General features: G+C 40.4%; 1 protein-coding gene across 1 annotated transcript in view; it reads right to left on the bottom strand.

Annotated features, from left to right (window-relative positions):
• The window catches only part of ttc6 (tetratricopeptide repeat domain 6), a 273996-nt gene that overhangs the window by 201216 nt on the left and 51501 nt on the right, over positions 1 to 21279 (bottom strand). Inside the window, exons 3-6 of the mRNA XM_073038984.1 lie at positions 20741 to 20872; positions 18120 to 18365; positions 12020 to 12165; positions 1414 to 1623 (exon numbers count right to left, since the gene is read on the bottom strand). Of these exons, the coding sequence (XP_072895085.1) occupies positions 1414 to 1623; positions 12020 to 12165; positions 18120 to 18365; positions 20741 to 20872 (734 nt within the window). The remainder of the gene's footprint in view (positions 1 to 1413; positions 1624 to 12019; positions 12166 to 18119; positions 18366 to 20740; positions 20873 to 21279) is intronic.

The following is a 21279-nucleotide window of genomic DNA, read 5'->3' as shown; positions in this document are numbered from 1 at the left end:
AAACGGTCTCCCAGTCTGCGTCGGGTCTCACCAATATATAAAAGGCCACACCAGGAGCACCGAACGCAGTATACCACACCAGCCGACTCACAGGTGAAGTGTCGCCTCACCTGGAAGGACTGTCTGGGGCCCTGAATGGTGGTGAGGGAGGAAGTGTAAGGGCAGGTGTAGCACTTGTTTCGTTTACAAGTGCCAGGAGGGAGATTGGTGGGAAGGGTTGAGGGGGACAAGTGGATAGGGGAGTCGTGTAGGGAGCGATCCCTGCAGAAAGCAAGAAAGAGGTGGGGAGGGAGAGATGTGCTTGGTAGTGGGATCCCGTTGGAGGTGGCGGAAGTTACGGAGAATTATACATTGGACCTGAAGGCTGGTGGGGTGGTAGGTGAGGACAAGAGGAAACCTATCCTGAGTGGGGTGGCGGGCGGATGAGATGAGGGCAGATGTGTGGGAAATGGGAGAGATGCATTTGAAAGCAGAGTTGATGGTGAAAGAAAGGAAGCCCGTTTGTTTAAAAAAGGAAGACACCTCCTTCATCCTGGAAAGCCTCATCCTGAGAGCAGATGTGGCGGAGATGGAGGAATTGGGAGAAGGGGATAGCATTTTTGCAAGAGACAGGGTGGGAAGAGGAATAGTCCAGGTAGCTGTGAGAGTCTGTAGGCTTATAGTAGATATCAGTAGATAAGCCATCTCCAGAGATGGAGACAAAGATCAAGAAAGGGGAGGGAGGTGTCGGAAATGGACCGGGTAAATTTGAGGGCAGGGTGAAAGTTGGAGGCAAAGTTAATGAAGTCAACGAGCTCAGCATGTATGCAGGAGGCAGCGCCAATGCAGTTGTCGATGTAGCGAAGGAAAAGAGGGGGACGGACACCCGTATAGACTTGGAACATGGACTGTTCCACAAAGTCAACAAAAAGGCAGGCATAACTGGGACCCATGCGGGTGCCCACGGCTACAACAACATGGCAACATCGACAGTGCTTCTCCTCATAGATGCTGCCTGGCCTGCTGTGTTCCACCAGCATTTTGTGTGTGCTGTTTCAATATGTAGTCAGATCAGATTCAACTCTTGATAATGAGTTTCATTGGCACTGTTAAGGGCTCAAGATTCAGATTGTGCCTTCCTTTTTTTTAAGAAAAGAAAGCTATCAGAATAAGTAGAAAGAGCAATAAAGGAATGGAAGTATCCTCACATTCTTCTCTCCCAACTTTACAGTTTCTTTGATATATCGGAGTTCTAAAATGGGAATCTGGTCATGCTTGTCAGTGGATAACTTTGATCTGTACCCTGAAAAATGTAACATTCAGAAGCTGATCCTGCAGTTTATAATTATATATCTCTATGCTGAAGCCAAAGAGTATCCAGAGTGAATTTTCAAAACCGTTGAATTTAAAACCAAATATAATAATTGTGGTTACCTTGCTATCTTCTGTTGCTCCAGGGAAGAAAAGTCATCATCTGAACAAATATCTGATTCCACTTGCTGCACGAACTCTGGAAGTTTACTACTACCATGTCCTAGTCTGCTTGGAGTAAAATAAAGCCTTGAAGCATGTTGTAAATCAATGGGCAATAGGTGACTAGGTTCAGCAACACAAAGATGATGGATTGTCTGATATCCTTGATCTCTAGGGAAAAATCCACATGAATAAAAAAATAATGCTTGCGTTTTACAGCACAAATACACCAATGTAATAAATTATACTTAGTTTAAAAAAAAATTTGTTAGCAGCTTTTAACTTCTAAAAAAAAATCTTGTGCATAAATACTTGCAAAAATAACACTTGTTCCTGAAGAGTTGTGTTGATTCTGTGCTGCAGGATTCACCCATGCTATTTACATTAATGCAGCTTGGCAAATTAGTGTAAACATTGTGAAATCATGCAGATGCAGGGAGAAAATGGCAGAAAGAGAAGCTTCTGAGTGAGGTTATGTACACCCAGTTAACTGTGTTCTCTTCACACCTGAGGATGAAGTAAAGGTATATTTACTGTACAAAGATGCCAGGAGATTGTTAACATCTAGAAAAGCTTGCAGGAGCTTCATAAGACATTGTTCTTAAGAAGTAACTCAACACTCTCCTGCATGCAGTACTAGAATGCTTCTAAGCATGTGGAACTGTACACTACTTATAATACCTACAACTGCAACATTCAGACCACCTTGCCACATATACAGCTAGCCCAAAATGGCAGTTTTATAATCTTTTATAATCAATCAAGAATCATGGTTTCCATGAACCAGACAATGGGAATACTGTGGAAGTGGATGAGAGATACAACAATATCCACAATATATGTACTTTTCACTGGAACATTTTTTATTTCCTTATTTGTTAGGTTCCTCTTAAAGCAGACACACTACAGAGTTAAAAGAAATTGTACTGAACACAGCCATCATCTTACAGAGTCCTTGGTGCTGGCCCTAAGCTCATACCACCCTTTTGCATCCATGATCTTGACAACTTTGGAGCATTATCACTGGGATAGTTTTGCAAAGCCAAGCTGACCATGAGCCATAACCAGCTTCAGGTTCACGCAAAGACTGCCTGGATGACCACCTGACAGCTGCTACAATAAAGTTCAAAGTTCAAATTAAATTTATCATCGAAGTACATATATGTCACCATATACAATCCTGAGGTTAATCTGCTTGTGGGAATTTATAGCAAATATAAAGAAACAAAAAAACACAAGCAAAATAATAAATAAATAAGCAATGTACTGTTTATTGAGAACATGAGATGAAGAGTCCTTGAAAGTGAGTCCATATGTTGAAGAAACGTTCAGTGTTGAAGTGTGGGAAGTTGAGCGTTGTTATCCTTTCTGGTTCATGGGGCTGATAGTTGAGGAGTAATAACTGTTCCTGAACCTGGTGGTGTGGGTCTTGAGGCTTCTGTACCTCCTTCCTGATGGCAGCAATGGGAGGAGAGCATGGCCTGAATAGTGGTGGGGGGGGGGGGGGGTCTCTGACAATGAATGCTGCTTTCCTCCAACAACGCCCCCTGTAAATGTGCACAGTGATGGGAAGGGCTTTATGCATGATGGACTAAGCTCAATCTATTACGCTTTGCAAGTTTTTTCCGTTCAAGGACATTGGTGCTTCCATAGCAGGCACTATCAAAAAAGACCTTTTTCACCATTTCCATGAATGAGAGATATTTGGAAACAGTTGAAAAACAGTAAATTTATGCAAACACACATTGAACTATTGTTAATTAATTTGAACTGCTAACCACCATGATTTTTTAAATTATTTGTTCACAAGATGTTAATCTGTTATTCCATCATAAACTGAGGGAGAGAATTTTAGAGTTTACCAATGAATTTTTCATTTTATTTATTCAAATCTTAGTTAGGAAATAAAAGGTTAGAAATTGAACTGCTACTGAGGCTAATGGTTTGGTCACTGAACATTCATCTCCTGGTTTCCTTTGGTTAATTTTGACAAATGGGTGTCAGTTTTGGGGGCAAAGAAAATTCAGAATTCCAAGATTACCAAAAAGAGCTGGCTCAAATGCCAACAGAGTTCATGCACAGTTCTTATTTTATTCATTTATAGTTTGAAGAGAAGGCAAAACCAGCATCAATTATCTAGAACTAATTGCCCTTGACAATGTAGATGTGAGCCCTCTTTTTGAACTCTGAAATCTAGGAAGTAAATGTTTATAGCTGTAAGCATTGATGTTTTAGGATTTTGAGCCAATGATGAAGGAATAGTGATGTATTTTAATGTCGGGATGTTGTGAATTTTTGAGTAGAGCTTACTGATGGTGTTTTTGTTGATCACAGAGGTTGTAGATTTGGGAATGTCATTACGAACTCAATGTGTTGCTACAATGCATTTCACATGGTAAACAATGCAACCACAGTATGCTCAGAGTGGGGGTAATGTTTTGCTACCTTAAGAGATTTATGAAATATGTATTTCATTATCCTTCCATCACTACACTACTCCACAACCTACACTTTAATTTTAACTTTCTTCTATTGTTAAACAACCCAGAATGCATTGCCTTACACTTTGGAGAGAATGCCATTTACCATTCTGTACACTCCCTCATCTAACCAGTCCATTGATACCTTATTGTAACCTAAAACTTTCTTCCTCACTATTAACTACAGTATCAGTTTTGCTGCATGTGGAGCCAAAGGATATGAGTGAGGTTCTAAATAAGTACCTCATGTATATTCAGCATGGGGAAGAACATGGAATATATTAACTTTGGGGAAGGTTGTATTGATAGTTTGGAACATTTTAGTACTAGGGGAGGGGAGTTGTTTACAGACAGTATGGAATACCAAAGTTTGATGAATTCCCAAGGCCAGCTGTGATCAACTCCAAGATATTATGGGAAGGAAGGAAGGAGATACCTGTTTCCTAACAGAGATTTTGTATCAGAGGTCACAGTGACATAAGTGTGTATAAGGGAACACTTTGAATCTACAGATCATAATGCCATTAGCTTCAAGATAATTATGGAGAAGGATAGGACGGATCCTTGGGTTGGGATTGCAAATTTTGTAAAAGGTTAATTTTGATGTATCAGAAAGAATCTGGCAAGTGTGGATTAGGACAAGTTGTTTTCTGGCAATGGTGTACTTGATAAGTGGTAGGTCTTCAAAAGTGAAATGTTGAGAGTACAGAGTTCATATGTTCCTGTCAGAATAGAAGGCAAGGATAACAGGTTTAAGGGACCTTTGTTTTTGAGAGATATTGAGGCCCTGGTTAAGGAGAAGAAGGAAGTACATAGCAGGTATAGGCAACAAGGAACAAAGGAGGTATTTGAGGAGTATAAGAAATGTTCAAGGACACTTAAGGAGCGCTAAAGAAGGCATGAGGTTGTGTTAGTAGACAAGGTGGAAGAGAATCCCAAGGGTTTCTACAGATATATTAAAGGCAAAAGGATAGCAAGGGACAAAATTAGCCTCCTTAAAGATCAGAGTGGTCATCTATTCATGGAGCTGAAAGAGATGGGGGAGATCTTAAATGGGTTGTTTGTATCTGTATTCACTTAGGAGATGGACACTGAGTTTATAGAAGTGAAGCAAAAGAGCAGTGAGTTCATGGACCGTCTACAGAGTACAGAGGTGGAGGTCCTCGCTTTGAGGCAAATTAGGATGGATAACTCCCCAGGGCCTGACAAGGTGTTCCCCTGCACCTTGTGGGAGGTTAGTGCATAAATTGTAGGGGCCCAGCAGAAGTATTTAAAATGTCCTTAGCCACAGGTGAGGTGCCAGATGATTGGAAGATAACTAATATTATTCATTTGTTTAAGAAAGGCTCTAAGAATAAGCCAGGAAATTATAGACCAGTGGGCCTGACATCAGTAATGAGTAAGTTATTGGAAGGTATTCTAAAGGACTGGATATATAAGCATTTTGATATAGACGAGAACTGATTAGGGATAGTCAACACAGCTTTGTGCATGGTAGGTCATATCTAGTCAATCTCATAGAGTTTTTTGAGAAAGTTACCAGGAAAGTTGATCAAGGAAAGGCAGTGGATTGTCTACATGGACTTTAGCAAAGCCTCTGACAAGGTCCCACATGGGAGGTTGGTCAAGAAGGTTCAGTCACTTGGCATTCAGGATCAGATAGTAAATTGGATTAGATATTGGGGTTTTGCAGAAGTCAGAGAGTGGTAGAAGATGGTTTCCACTCTGTCTGAAGGATTGTGGTGTACCATAGCGATTGGTGCTGGGTCCATTGTTATTTGTCATTTATATCAATAATCTGGATGATAATATGGAATATTGGATCAGCAATATACAGATGACACCAAGATTGGGGGCATAGTGAACTGTGAGGAAAGATATAAAGCTTGCTGCAGGATCTGGAACAGCTGGGAAAATGGGCTGAAAATGGCGATGGAATTTAATGCAGACAAGTGTGAAGTTTAAACATGAGGAAATCTGCAGATGCTTGAAATTCAAACAACACACACAAAATGCTGGTGGAACACAGCAGGCCAGGCAGCATTTAAAAGGGAGAAGTGCTGTCAACGTTTTGGGCCGAGACCCTTCGTCAGGACTAACTGAAAGGAAAGATACTAAGAGATTTTAACGTAGGAGGGGGAGGGGGAAATGCGAAGTGATAGGAGAAGACCGGAGGGGGTGGGATGAAGCTAAGGGCTGGAAAGGTGATTGGCAAAAGTGATACAGAGCTGGAGAAGGGAAAGGATCATGGGACAGGAGGCCTAGGGAGAAAGAAAGGGGGAGCGGAGTACCAGAGGGAGATGGAGAACAGGCAGAGTGATGGGCAGAGAGAGAGAAAAAAACGAACTAAATATGTCAGGGATGGGGTAAGGGATGAATCAGGGTGGGATTTACATGGTGAGCAGTAGGGCACAGTGGAGTGTGATAGAACAGAGTGATCTGGCAATACAGATCGTAATTCGTTGAAAGCGGTATCACAGATGGAGAGTCATTAAGAGAGCTTTCAGCACATTGGCCTTCATAAGTCCCAAGTATTGAGTACAGGAGTTGGGATGTCATGTTGAAGTTGTATGAGACATTAGTGAGGCCTAATTTGGGGTATTGTGTGAAGGAAAGATATTAGCAAGATTGAAAGAGTACAGAGAAAATTCACAAGGAGATTACAAGAACTTGAGGACCTGAATTATAAATGAATTTGAGGGCTGGGTGAAAGTTAGAGGCAGTCGATGAAATTGACGAGCTCAGCATGGGTGCAGGAAGCAGCACCAATGTAGTTGTCAATTCACCCAGCCCTCAAATTCACTTGGTCCATCTCGGACACTTCTCTCCCCTTTCTCGATCTCTTGGTCTCCATCTCTGTAGACAGTCTGTCCACTAACATCTTCTATAAACCCACTGACTCTCATAACTACTTCGACTGTACCTCTTCCCACCCTGCCAAATGTAAAAATGCTATTCCCTATTCCCAGTTCCTCCGTCTCCTTCACATCTGCTCCCAGGATGAGGCTTTCCATTCCAGGACATCTCAAATGTAAAGAATCGTGGTTTTCCTTCTGTCGTCATCAATGATGCCCTCACCTGCATCTCCTCCATTTCCTGCACTTCGGTCCTCACCCCATCCTCCCGTCACCACAACAGGGACCGTGTTCCCCTTGTCCTCACCTACCACCCCACCAGCCTCCGGATCCAGCACATTATCTTCCGCAACTTCTGCCACCTTCAACAGGACCCCACCACTAAGTACATCTTTCCCTCTCTATCCTTCTCCGCTTTTCACAGGGATCGTTCCCTCCACGACTGCCTGGTCCACATGTCCCTTCCCACAGATCTCCCACCTGGTACTTATCCCTGCAAGCGTAAGTGCTACACCTGTCCCTACACCTCCTCTCTTACCACCATTCAGGGCCCCAAACAGTCCTTCCAGGTGAGGCAACACTTCACTTGTGAGTCTGTTGGGGTTGTCTATTGCATCTGGTGCTCCTGGTGCTGCCTCCTCTACATCGGCGAGACCCGAAGCAGACTGGGGGATGGCTTCGTTGAGCACCTCCGCTCGGTCCGCCACAACAGACATGGTCTCCTGGTTGCCACTCACTTCTACTCTGCTTCACATTCCCATTCGGATATGTCCATACATGGCCTCCTCTACTGCCTTGATGAAGCCAAACTCAGATTGGAGGAGCAACACCTCATATACTGTCTGGGTAGTCTCCAGCTCCTTGGTATGAACATCGAATTCTCCAACTTCAGGTAATTCTCTCCCTCTCCTTTCCCCCATCCCACTTTCACTCTGCCTCCTCTTCCAGCTGCCTATCACCCTTCTCATGATTCTGCCTTCTTCTACTACCCATAGTGCTTTCCCCTTACATTCCTTCTTCACCTCTCCTGCCTATCCCCTCCCTGCTTCCCCTCCCCCACCCCTTGATCTTTCCTCTGATTAGTTTTTCACCTGGCACCTTCTTTATAGGGCCCCTGCCCCGTCCTTCTTCAGTCCTCGGCCCAAAACGTTGACTGCTCGTTTAATGGATGCTGCCCGACCTGCTGAGTTCCTCCAGCTTGTTTATACGTGATAGATTGGGTAATGCAAGCAGGCTTTTTCCACTAAGGTTGCTTGAGGTCATGGGTTGAGGGTTAAAGGTGAAATATTCAAAGGGAACATGAGCAGGAACTCCTTCATGCAGAAGATGGTGGAGTGTGCCAATGGAAGTGGTAGATGCGAGTTAGATTTCAACATTTAAGAGAAATGAAGATAACTACATGGATGGGAGCGGTATGGAGGGCTATAATTTGGGTGAAGGTTAATGGGACGAGACAGAATAATAGTTCGGCATGGACCAGATGGGCCAAATGTTCTGTTTCTGTGCTGTAGTGTTCTCTGACTCTATGTAACTTCAGTATAGTTGTTGAGTTCTACTGCCTTTGGCCCAACTCATCTATGCTGACCAAGATGCTCATCTATGTTCATCCCATTTGTCTGCATTTAGCCTACATCTCTCTTAACTTTTCCTTTCTATGAAAATGTTCACATATATTTTGAATATTGTTATTGTACTGTACCTACCTCAAGCACTTTCACTGATAGTTCCCTCCACATACCTCTACTTTCTGCATGAAGAAGTTGCCTCTCAGGTCCTTTTTACATTTTTCACCTCTCATTGTACACCCTTTAGTTTTTGATTCCATTTCCCTGGGGAAAAAGACTACATGCATTCACCTGCTTATGCCCTAATGATCTACAAAGTCACCCTCAGGCTCCTAGGTTCCATGGAATGAAGTCTAGTCTGCCCAAACTGCCAATACTTCTACAATAATATAAAACTAAATATTAATTCCTAACAGTTATCAACAGAGGAATTCAGCCAGTGTACGCTGCACGCTGCCATGTTCTTTTGATCGATTGTGCACGAGCAAAATCAGTGCAGATAATGGACTGCCTTCATACACTGCTTCCTCCAATTCCTCATTGTCATTGTAACACTGTAACATTCAATACCTTCAAATTATTCATAGTTCCTAATTTGTTGAAGCAGTGAAATCATTTTCTTTTCACTCCTGGCCTATTCTGGAATCTCCTAGTCTGAATGCTTGAAACCGCAGTGAGCAAAACAGTTCTGAATTACCTTACTGGTTATTTCTTGCCAACCATGTGATAAAAACCACTGCTTTTTGAACACAAATACACACAACTGACACTATATAAAATTTGTTTGCTCTAAGGATGACGTAGTGTCTAGCAGCCACACAAATGCATGTGAAAGATGCTAGTTAGAAACTCTTTGACAACAATCTCCTGTCCCATTTAAGCAGCATAGTGACCCAAATAAACAATGGGAATCCTGACTATTTTCTGGATTATCTTTGTTCAAGAACTGCCTCAAATAAGTGACTGCCCCAAATAACCAGAATCATTGTATTTATAATTTTCTATACATGACCCAAAGCCTATTTGCATAAGGCTGAAAAAATATGACTTGTCAAACTTCTTTATATGCTGCTATTGCCCAAGAAAGAAAACATAACCCATTGTACCAACCAAATATTCCTTACATGATTAAAGCATTGAGTCAAGTGGCATAAATAACACCACCTTGCATAACTTGACTCAACCTGATATCAAATGCTTGCAAGAATATCGACATAGAATACAACCTTTTCAAATGTTGGTCAGGTAGACATACTCTCAACCTAATTAAATCATACTGTAAAAAGGATTTAATCATAAGACTTCATATAGTAACAATCTAAATCTTCCTATTCTAAACAATGTCCTGATGGTTACTTGAATATCACCTTCTCAGCTCATGAGCAATCTTTTCCCCATGAGTTTATTCTGAATTATGTATTTGGGAGTGCAGACCATCTAGGATCTGTAAATACCCAAATAAAGACTGCTTTCCAATCAAATTCTTTCAGGGTGTATTGGATACAAAAGCTAAGATTTAAAAGTTTGGGAGGAAATAAGATGTGGCCATTGTAGAGTGCTGCTAATTATAAAAGTATTATTGGAAAAGAGCAAACAAAAGTTTCATTTAAACCACATAACCAACAGACCAACTGATGCATAAATAGTATCTAGATGAATAATTACAGCAATTGAAATCTATACACTGAAGCATCCAAAGTAAGGCTTGTAAGTTAAGATGTATTATTAATGTGAAATAAGTTCTCTCAAGCTTATATACAGAGAAGTGAAAAGGCAAGGAATCTAATTCATCCTTAGAGTTATTAAGTTAAAAGACTCAAAAATTCACTTTTTAAATCTTCGTAGGGAGCTATGGCTACCACAAATTCTGTAATTGCAAAGGAATTCTGAAATTGGGATAACCTTGCCTTAAGAAAACATTATCACAGTTTACTTGCAATAGAAATGTTAAAACCTGATCTTTGGTTCATTTGCATGTTGACCTACTGAGGCTACGTCCACACTAGACCGGATAATTTTGAAAATGCCGGTTTCGCATTAAAAAGATAGGTGTCCACACTATGCGTTTTTAAAAATATCTCTATCCACATTGAAATGGAGATTTCAGCAAATCTCCTCCTCCTGCGCATGCGCAGGACACATCTCCCGAAAACAAGCGACATGTTTGGTGTCGAATCTCGCCGTAAAAGTGCGCATTTGTGTAGTTACAGAGTAGAAAAACAAAACGACGGACAGCTGTTGGCTTTTGTGCAGGAGAACTTAAAAGTAAAAGAAAAACAAATACTGGAGCGTATGGAGGCAACCGACAGGGAGTTCACGGTCAGCTTGACCCGGCTGACGACGAACATTGAAAAACTGACTAACTCTGTTGCATTAATAAAGCACCTTGTTAAATGTATAAAACATGTCTGCATCAGTATTATCTTGTATTTCTGTACAATGTTACATTAGGCTGTTACACATCTATTGTCAGAGAAGTACTTGCATAAATAGGTAAACCACCTTCATACGAGCAAGGACAGAAAACAGGGCAAAGTGAGTATACTTATTTATTCAGTAAGTTATGGGTCAAAGTATTTGGTGAGTACATTTCTAACTCTTCTGGCGTCAGTTTCGTTGCCATCTGTTCTGAAATTGTTAGGGTGCGTTCAAGAAAACAATGAAATAGCGTGCTACTGTCTGACAGCATTTGTTAGACTTCTCCGGTTACCCTGTCCACACTGATCCGGCCAATCTGGCATTTTCAAAAATACACACTTTGGAGAGTGTTTCTGAAAAGCTCCGGTTTCGGGGGATGAAAACACCATTTTAGTGTGGACGAAGGGTAAAAATGAAGAGAAAAAGCTTCAGTTACGGATTTATCCGGTGTAGTGTGGAAGTAGCCTTAGTTAACATTTTTTGTAAGATCTTTTGGGCCAGGCTCTGTCTAACTACAAAGAACATCACACTGCATTACAAAGATCAGTGATAGGACTGAGCTCATAAATCAAAAGTCCTGCGAGTTTAAGTTAGCAATACTCAGAAGCCTTGGCCTTTACAAATGAGTACCTCTCGTCATTTTAAAAATTAACAGATATGCTATCTGCCATACAAAATCAAAAAAAAACATACAAATGTATCAAGGGGGTTTTCAATTCATGCATGGTTCTCTTCTTTCAGTATACCCCTCATATTATTTAGTTCTTTGAATCTAAATTTCTGACATTGACATTATTTTAAGAACCACACTTGTTTGTGCTGCCTTGAGGCACACAAAGTGCAATGGGGAGCAGAAAATAGGCAGTTGCCCACTTTATTTTCCAAAGGACAGGACCACAACAGGAAATGGATGAAAATATTTCAAAAAAGGGCAAAATTACTTTTATGCCCAATCTACAGATTTTTTAAAAAACCACATACAAGTTACATATACAAAATGCAGGAGGAACTCAGCAGGCCAGGCGGCATCTAGGAAAAGAGCCTTTTCCCAGATGCTGCCTGACCTGCCAAGCTCCTCTAGCATTTTGTGTGTTGCTCAAAATTCTCAAGCACATGCAGATTTTCTCTTGTTTGTGATCAAATACAAGTTAGTTCAGTTTCAAGGTTATAGAGTCTTAAGCTAGTTTTACTTTAGTTCATAATAGTTCTACACAAGACTCATTCTGAAGCTTAAAACACAGTATTTTACTTATTTTTTGGAGTCCACGTGGCCAGCACTGAAGTTTGTTTCAGAAGATTCTCATTCTCTTCAACACGGATTTGCTGGTCTCCAGCAGACTTCTTCAATGATCCAAATGCACTCCCTTTAGCATTAACTATATCAGAATATGTAACCTAGAAATGAGACAAAATATAGAACATGGAATAGTACAACATCACAACAGAACCTTGGGCCATGACACCTGCAGTGTTGTGATGTCAATTTAAGATAATCTCACATGCCTGCATTTCCTGCCTGTCTAAAATGCCTCTTAAATGTTGCTATTATATCTGCTTCCATCGGAGTCCCTGGCAGCATTCTCTATGCACCCACCACTCTGTCTTAAAAAAAAGACTTGCCTTGCACATCTTTTTTAAACTTTCCTCCTCACCTTTAGTATTTGACATTTCCACCCAGAGAAGACGACTCGAACTATCTGTGTACAAAGATGTGTACAAAGTCACAAAGAGTAGTGGGAGACTGGAGGATTGGGAAAACTTTAAACTTTTGTATCGGTCTGCGCGGTGGAGGACACGTCTAATATGCCAAAGAATGATGTTATGGACGAAATGGGAGGTGAGGACCTCGATAAAATCACTGTCACTAAAGAGATAGTGATGAGCAAACTAGAGGGCCTGAAGCTAGATAAGTCCTCCTGGTCCTGATGGGATGCATCCCAGGGTGCTGAGGGAATTAGCGGAGGTTATAGTAGATGCTTTGGTAATCATTTACCAAATTTCTCTAGACTCTGGGCAGGTCCCGGTGGATTGGAAGACAGCAAATGTCACGCCACTTTTTAAAAAGATGGGCAACTATAGGCCAGTTAGCTTAACATCTGTAGTCGGGAAAATGCTTGAAGCTGTCATTAAGGAAGAAATAGCGAAACATTTAGAAAAGAGTGGTTCCATTAGACAGACACAGCATGGATTCAGAACGGGCAGGTCCTGTTCAACAAACTTACACGTGTTCTTTGAGGACATAATGAGTGCAGTGGATAGAGGGGAACAGGTGAATGTCGTATAATTGGATTTCCAGAAGGCGTTCAATAAGGTGCCGCACAAGAGACTTATAAATAAGATGCAGATGCATGGAGTCGGAGTGAGTGTATTGATATGGATAGCGGATTGGTTAACCAATAGAAGGAAGAGAGTTGGTATAAATAGTGTTTCTCTGGTTGGCAGTCAGTGGTGAGTGGGGTGCCTCAGGGCTCGGTGCTGGGCCTGCAGCTGTTTACCATTTACATTGATGATTTGGAAGAAGGGACTGAGTGTAGCATAGCAAAATTTGCTGATGACAGTAAACTGAGTGAAAAAGCAAATTGTACAGAGGATGTGGAGAGTCCACAGAGGGATACAGATAGGTTAAGTGAGGGGGCCAAGGTCTGGCAGATGGAATGCAATGCTGGCAAATGAGAGATCATCCCCTTGGAAAGGAATAATAGAAGAGCATATTATTATTTAAATGGTGAAAGATTGCAGCATGCTGTTGTGCAGAGGGACTTGGGAGTGCTTGTGCATGAATTGCAAAAAGTTGGCTTGCAAGTGCCTTCATTGTTAAAAGGATTGAATTCAAGTCAGGGAGGACATGCTGCAACTATATAGGGTACTGGTGAGACCACACCTGGAGCAGTGTGTGCAGTTCTGGTATCCAGGAAGGATATGGAGGCAGTGCAGAGGAGGTTCACCATGTTTATTCCAGAGATGAAGGGGTTAACTTATGAGGAAAGATTGAGTCGCCTGGGACTATACGCTCTGGAATTCAGAAGAATGAGAGGGGATCTTATAGAAACATAACAAATTTTGAAAGGTATGGATAAGATAGAAGTAGGAAAGTTGTTTCCATTGGTAGGTGAGACTAGAACTAGGGGACATTGCCTCAAGATTCAGGGGAGAAGATTTAGGACAGAGATGAGGAGAGTGGTGAATCTGTGGAATTCTCTGCCCAGGGAAGCAGTTGAGGCTTCTTCACTAAATATATTTAAGATACAGTTAGAAAGATTTTTACATAGTAGGGGAATTAAGGGTTATGGGGAAAGGGCAGGTAGATGGAGCTGAGTTACGGACAGATCAGCCATGATCTTATTGAATGGCGGGGCAGGCTCGATGGGCCAGATGGCCTACTCCTGCTCCTATTTTTTATGTACCTACCCTACCTATGTCTCTCATAATTTTATCAAGTCACCCTTCAGCTTCCCACAGTCCAGAGAAAATTGGTTTGTTCAATCTCTGACTTTAGCCAATACTCTGCAATCCATGCAACATCTTGGTGAACCTTTTATTCACCCTTTCCAAAGTCACCACACCCTTCTTGTAATGTAGCAAACAGAACTGTACATAATACTACAAACGTAACCTCACAGAAGTTTTATACAAGTGCAAACTGATTTGCTAGCCTTTGTACCGAATATACTAAGCAGTGAATTCCTGACAACGTCCACTAGTTCTGATAAAAATATTTTTCTTCGACTCATCTTTGGTCCTTCAACCAATTACCCTAATTTGAGGTTACCTTGTTATTTAAAATCTGAGAAGCAGGTCTTTTTTTTTTACTTCCCCTCCACTCAGTCCTTTCATATTGTTTAATCTCTCCTCAACTTCAATTATTTGAAAGAGAACAACCTTAACCTAGCCAATCTTCCCCAATAATTAAAACTCTCCAGGCTTAGGAACATCTAATTGCTGTCATGTTCTTCTTGCATTAAATCTGATTTATTAAACCTTGTTTACAAAGAGATGTCTGTGAAAATACTGTTTCAGCATATCTGAATAAGATTGTTTCTGTTGGTGATCACTGTGCTTTTCACCATCAACTCTGAAGTTATTTAACTGAAACCAAAACATAAAGTAAACATCAAATCTGTATTAAAATGCATCTTGAGTTAAAACATTGTAATGATCATTTTTTATAAGTTACAGTTCATAACAAAATGTGTTCCTTCAGTGGTAAATAAGTACAAAATATTAAATTAAAAATAATATATTTATAGGTTGAATTTGTACTGTATGTAGATTCCATTCGGTTGAATGGTATAAAATGCATTTTAAATAAAAGACAACTTCACAATGTTTATAACATCCTTATAATTACAAGTGAAATTTTCACCATTCTTCACAGCACTCATATATGAAGAGCAAGGCCCCAATCTTTTGCAATCATGTTAGCTCATCACCTATTTCTAAAAGCATTTTTAAGTGTCCCTTAGATACAATCGTCATTGAGAAACCAATTCCAAGCTGCTCAACAAAACTGGAGCAATTCTGATAAAACTCATTTTCTAGTTCTTTGACTGTGGTTCTGTAGATTAGAAACTTCCAGTTTTCAATTGGGTATCTTTTAAATTTGATCATTTTTTGCCTCTTTTTCCTTTTTTACAGTGAACTCCTGACAATAGCCACCCTTGAAATAAAGCCATTTGTTCTTGACAAGTTTTAAAATCTTTCAAAAAAGTCTTAAGCAGTGCAGAATTTTTCCCATTCTACAAGGTAGCTTTCACCTCATCAATGACTTAAAGGAAATCATTGCTGAAGAAAATGCTGGAGAAACTTAGTAGGTCAGGCAGCATTTTGCACCAAGACCCTTCTTCAGGACTGAGAAGGAAGGGGTAAGGGGTTAAAAGAAAAAGGTGGGGGAGGGGCGAGGAAGGAAGCTAGCTAGAAGGGAAAGCCAAGTGAGTGAGAAAGGTTAAAAACCTGAAGAAGAAGGAATTTAATAGGAGAGGAGAGTGAATCGTAGGAGAAAGAGAAGGAGGAGGGGACCCAGAGGGAAGTGATAGGCAGGTGAGAAGAAGGAAAAAGCCAGAGTGGGGAATAGAGGAAGAGGGGAGGGGGAGGGTTTTTTTTTTACTTAAAGGAGAAATCGATATTCACATCATCATTGTGGAGGCTACCTAGATGGAATATAAGGTGTTGCTCCTCCACCCTGAAAGTGGCCTCATCTTGGCACAAGAGGAGACCATGAACATGTTAGAACATGAATGGGAATCAAAATTAAAATGTTTGGCCCGGGAAGTTCTGCTTTTGGCAGATCGAGCGGAGGTGCTCGATGAAGCAGTCCCCCAATTTATGACTCGTCTCACCAATGTCGAAGAGGCCTGATTGGAAGCTCTGGATACAATAGAGAACTGCCAGAAGATTTACAGATGGTGTTGCCTCACCTGGAAGGACTGTTTGGGACCTTGAATGGAGGTGAGGGAGGAAATGTATGGGCAGGTGTAGCACGTAGGCCGCTTGCAGCGATAAGTGCCTAGAGGAAGGTTAGTGGGGAGGTTTGAATGGACAAAGGAATCATGAAGGGAGAGATCCCTGTGGAAAGTTGGTGGGGGGTGGGTGGAAGAGATGAAAATATATTTAGTGGTAAGATCCCTTTGAGATGGCGTAAGTTGTGGAGGATGAAAGGATGATGTGTTTGATGTGTTGGATGTGGAGGCTGATGGGGTGGTAAGTAAGGACTAGAGGAATTCTATCACTGTTAAGGCGGCCAGAAGATTGGATGAGTGAGGATGTTCAGGAAATAGAGAAGATGTGAGTGAAAGCAGCATAAATAGTGGAGGGAGGGAAACCCCTTTCTTTGAAGGAGGACATCTCTGATGTCCAGATACAGAAAACAGTATCCTGGGAACAGATGCGCCAGATGTGAAGGAACTGAGAAAAGGGGATAGTATTTTTACAGGACATAGGGTAGGAAGAAATATAGTCAAGTTAACCTTGGAAATTGATAGGTTTATAAAAGATATCGGCTGACAGATATCTTTTCAGAAGGTCAAACCAAGGTAGAACATACAAGGTAAATGGTAGGACACTGAGGAGTGCAGTAGAACAGAGGGATCTGGGAATACAGATACATAATTCCCTAAAAGTGGCATCACAAGTAGATAGGGTCATAAAGAGAGCTTTTGGTATACTGGCCTTTATAAATCAAAGTACTGAGTATAAGAGCTGGAATGTAATGGTGAGGTTGTATAAGACATTGGTGAGACCAAATTTGGAGTATTGTGTGCAGTTTTGGTCACCTAATTACAGGAAGGATATTAATAAGGTTGAAAGAGTGCAGAGAAGGTTTACAAGGATGTTGCCGGGACTTGAGAAACTGAGTTACAGAGAAAGGTTGAATAGGTTAGGACTTTATTCCCTGGAGTGTAGAAGAATGAGGGGTGATTTGATAGAGGCGTATAAAATTATGATGGGTATAGATGGAGTGAATGCAAGCAGGTTTTTTCTACTGAGGCTAAGGGAGAAAAAAACCCAGAGGTCATGGGTTAAGGGTGAAGGGGGAAAAGTTTAAAGGGAACATTGGTGGGGAGGGGGCTTCTTCACGCAGAGTGGTGGGAGTGTGGAATGAGCTGCCAGATGAAGTGGTGAATGCAGGCTCACTTTTGACATCTAAGAAAAACTTGGATAGGTATATGGATGAGAGGGGTTTGGAGGGATATGGCCCAGGTGCAGGTCAGTGGGACTGGCAGAAAAATGGTTCGGCACAGCCAAGAAGGGCCAAAAGGCCTGTTTCTGTGCTGTAATGTTCTATGGTTCTATGGTTCAATGGACAGATTGTCTCCTGAGATGGTAACAGAGAGATTGAGAAAGGAGAGGGAGGTGTCAGAGATGGACCAAGGATGGAAGTTAGAGGCAAAACTGATGAAATTGACGAGCTTAGCATGGGTGCATGAAGCAGCACCAATGTAGTGTCATGGTAAAGAAGAGACAGGCACAGTTGGGGCCCATGCCCCTCAAGTTTGGAGAAAGTGGGAGAAGCCAAAGGAAAAATGGTTAAGTTCTGCCATATGTAGGAGGATGGTGATGGAGGGGATTGGTTGGTTCCTTTGTCAAAAAAGCAGAGGGTTTTGAGGCCTTCTCGATGGGGGAACTGAACATCCATGGTGAAAATGAAGCAGACAGGGCCAGGGAAATTTAAGTTTACTGAGGAGATCAAGAGCATGAGATGTGTTGTAGATGTAGGTGGGAAGGGACAGAACCAAGTGGGATAGAATGGAATCAAGGTAAAGGTCCACAATTGTCATACCTTGACTTTACTGTCAAAACTGTTAACAAGATTGAATAATGGCAAACATCTGCTAAATGGATTTAAAACCTACCTCTGTAGGTAATGCAAGAATCTTTAGTGCTTCTTCATTAGTTAGAGTATCCTGCAAACTCTCCGTAATTTCAAAGACATTCTGTTTTAACAATGCTTCCTCTTCATAAATAGATGCAGTTACATCTTTGGGTGCTGGAGAACTAACTGCATTTAATAAAGTGTCATCCAAATCCTTTGTGGCTTCTTCTTCCAGTTTGACCTTATGACCAATTTCTGGAAGGGATCCCATATTCTCTTCTTCAATCTAAACAATAAAATAGCAATATTAATCTTTTAAAAAATTAGTCCTGAAGAGGGAACATTTTATTTGCAAAACCACGCACAATACAACATCAGAAAGCAAGGCACTCACCAGAGATGTAAAATTAAAAATTTCCTCTTCATTGTGAACCTTCAATCAGAGTTAAAGTTTAGTCTAACAGCTTACATTTTGAAAGTAGGCAGATCTCCAAGTATGTCCTCACATCTGGACCACTTTACCAGTAGAGATAAAAGTCACTATCACTCTGTACATTTCACCCTTCCTGATTTTTTCCAGGCCGCTAAGGTCGATTGATACCACATCTTGTTGTTTATGCTGTGTATGGGACATTATAGATTCTCTCTATTCTGGTATATGTGGATTTTCACAAGGCCTTTAAAAATTCCCAGAGTGGTTAGTGTGCAACATTGAAGTCCATGAAGTTAGGCATAACTTACTAACATGGACTGAAAATTAGTTGACAGTTGGGAAATAAAGTGAAAATAAATAGGTCTTGCTCAGGCTGGCTTGCAGTAACTAGAGGAACATCAGAGGGATCAGTACTTGGGTACTGCCATTCAAAATGTTCATTGATGAATTGGATAAGGGACCAAATGTGATGTTTGTTTCTGCCTTCTCCACCTTTAGTGCAGAATGTTCCAGATCTCAACCATCCAATGAATGAGTCTTTGTAGAACAGTCCATATTCGAAGCCTTTCCTGGTAAAACACTCCAACTCTTGCTCTGCTACATTAACAACTACATTGGTAGAAAGACGTAAGTCTTTCCTCAGCCTTGTTTTTTCCAAAAGAAAAATGCTAGCTGATTCAATCTTTTATCATAGCCATAGTTTCCTAGTCATGGCAACATCCTCCTAAATTTCCTTTTCACTCTTTCCAATAAAATCACATCTTTTCTTAAATATAGTTGCACAAACATTGTAATGCAATATTTTCCAAATTATACACAGTAATCTGAAGCAAATGTTGTTTGCCCAACTGTTTTTCCCAGTGGCATAACTGAGCTAAATAGCTCCTCACCACACCTGATTCAGTGTAACCATCAACGAGGCATTCCCTACTTTAAATCATTTACCAATGGGCACTCCTTAGCTCAGGTCACTGTACTGCCTTCTAATAGAATAGATGAACATACTAGAAAAAGTGTGACTTAGGAAGTCCTGCAGTTTAAATGGCACATTTTCCCAAGGTATTGGGGAGCATGTCAAAAGAACTTTAAAGTGCTAATTGTCGACCTGAAGGACTTTTTATTCTCTTGAGAAATCTAGCAGGCATAGAAGCAGAGATATATGCTTAATAAGTGTACTTAAGAAAGGTGAGAAAACTGCTCCAAGAAATTATAGATCTTTGATCTATTACAAGAAAAAAAACTTAAAAGTAAAAAATAAATGGGTTTGTAGAGAGCAAAAATGTAGAATAACTAAAATAGAAACCCACTATTGTGAATTTAGTACTGGCTGAAATCCATCTCTACGCAACTGAGAACATGAAGGATAAAACAAATGGTAAAATTGCACAAGACATTAAATTGACTCTCTGTCAGCTTTTGACAAAGCTCCTTCCACATGAACAATTTCTAAGTAAACAAAAGATGTTGCTGCCACCTTAACAGTCAAGCTAAATGAAAACTAAAGACCTATTAAAAAGGAATGATTATAGTTCCATGATTTTTCATTTAAGAGAAAAACAAGACAGCAAAATACAGGTCCTCCTTTCCTGTTAGATCTACAGAATTTATTTGTTTTTATTACAAGGTGCAGTTGACCATCCTACACATCTGTAGTAGATAATGGAAAGCACAGGTACGCAAGAACAGTTTAGTGAAAGTTCGAATGTTAATTATTGTAGATATTATCACTGGGATATTGAAAACAAAACAGCTTGCCAAATTTAGCGAGAGCATGGAAGGTACTCCTATAATGATAGTTGTTTAGCTTGGATCATATATAAGCAATAACTTTAATAATTCAGTAGAAGAATTGGGAGGTGGCTGGCCCAGGCTTCAAAAATGTAGCTTACGATGCTGCCAGCAATGTCCCAAAGGAATACAATGAAAATTTGCTCTTTGAATTTTCTTCCTTCTTGAAAAGTCCTTCATGTGTGAATGTTACACTAGATCATCCAATTAACACATAAACTTAAGTAGAACAGGGTCACAAGAACATTCAATGTCCAAGAATTCCACAAATAAAAATCAGCAATGCAGTTGCAAATCAGTTGTCAGTTGAACTCTACATATTATTTAAAATTAAATAAACTATAGATTACTTCTTCATCTTCTGTTGAAAACAAAATACCAATCGAACAGCTATATTTATCTGGTACAGTCCCTTTATGATTAAACTACATCTTTCTCACCTGTTTTTCAGCCATCTGCTGAAAATCTTGCATTAATACTTCCTCTTCAGATTGTGGAATTACCACATACTCAGATTGTGAATTTATTACATTATCTTCTTCTTTATGCACAGTTGTTACTTCTGGAGATTCCTTTAAGATAAGGTATTGTTATTTTAACATTAATATTCATATTACATTAGCGCTCTAATCCTTGAACACTAGAGGGCAGAAATGCCCCTGTAATTCACTTTTAGATTTTAAGAAAATTCCATTCTTGAATTGACAATTGAAACCTGTATTTAATTCTCAAACCTCATATTTATATTTAAATCCTGTATCAAAATTATGAAGGATATTTCAGTTCAAAAATAATACACTAATGCTCACCTTTTGTTCGTACTTTAATGATCTTTGAACACATCAAAAGCAAGCTATATCTACATGGAGTACAAAACAGGAATAGGCCCATCGACCCACGGTGTTGTGGCAAACTAATTAAACTATTAATTAAATCTCCAATTAAACCAATTCCTTCTGCCTACACAATGTCCATATCC

Source organism: Hemitrygon akajei, chromosome 3 (assembly GCF_048418815.1).
Source record: "Hemitrygon akajei chromosome 3, sHemAka1.3, whole genome shotgun sequence".
Taxonomy (NCBI): domain Eukaryota; kingdom Metazoa; phylum Chordata; class Chondrichthyes; order Myliobatiformes; family Dasyatidae; genus Hemitrygon; species Hemitrygon akajei.
This window is presented reverse-complemented; position numbering and strand designations above follow the sequence as displayed.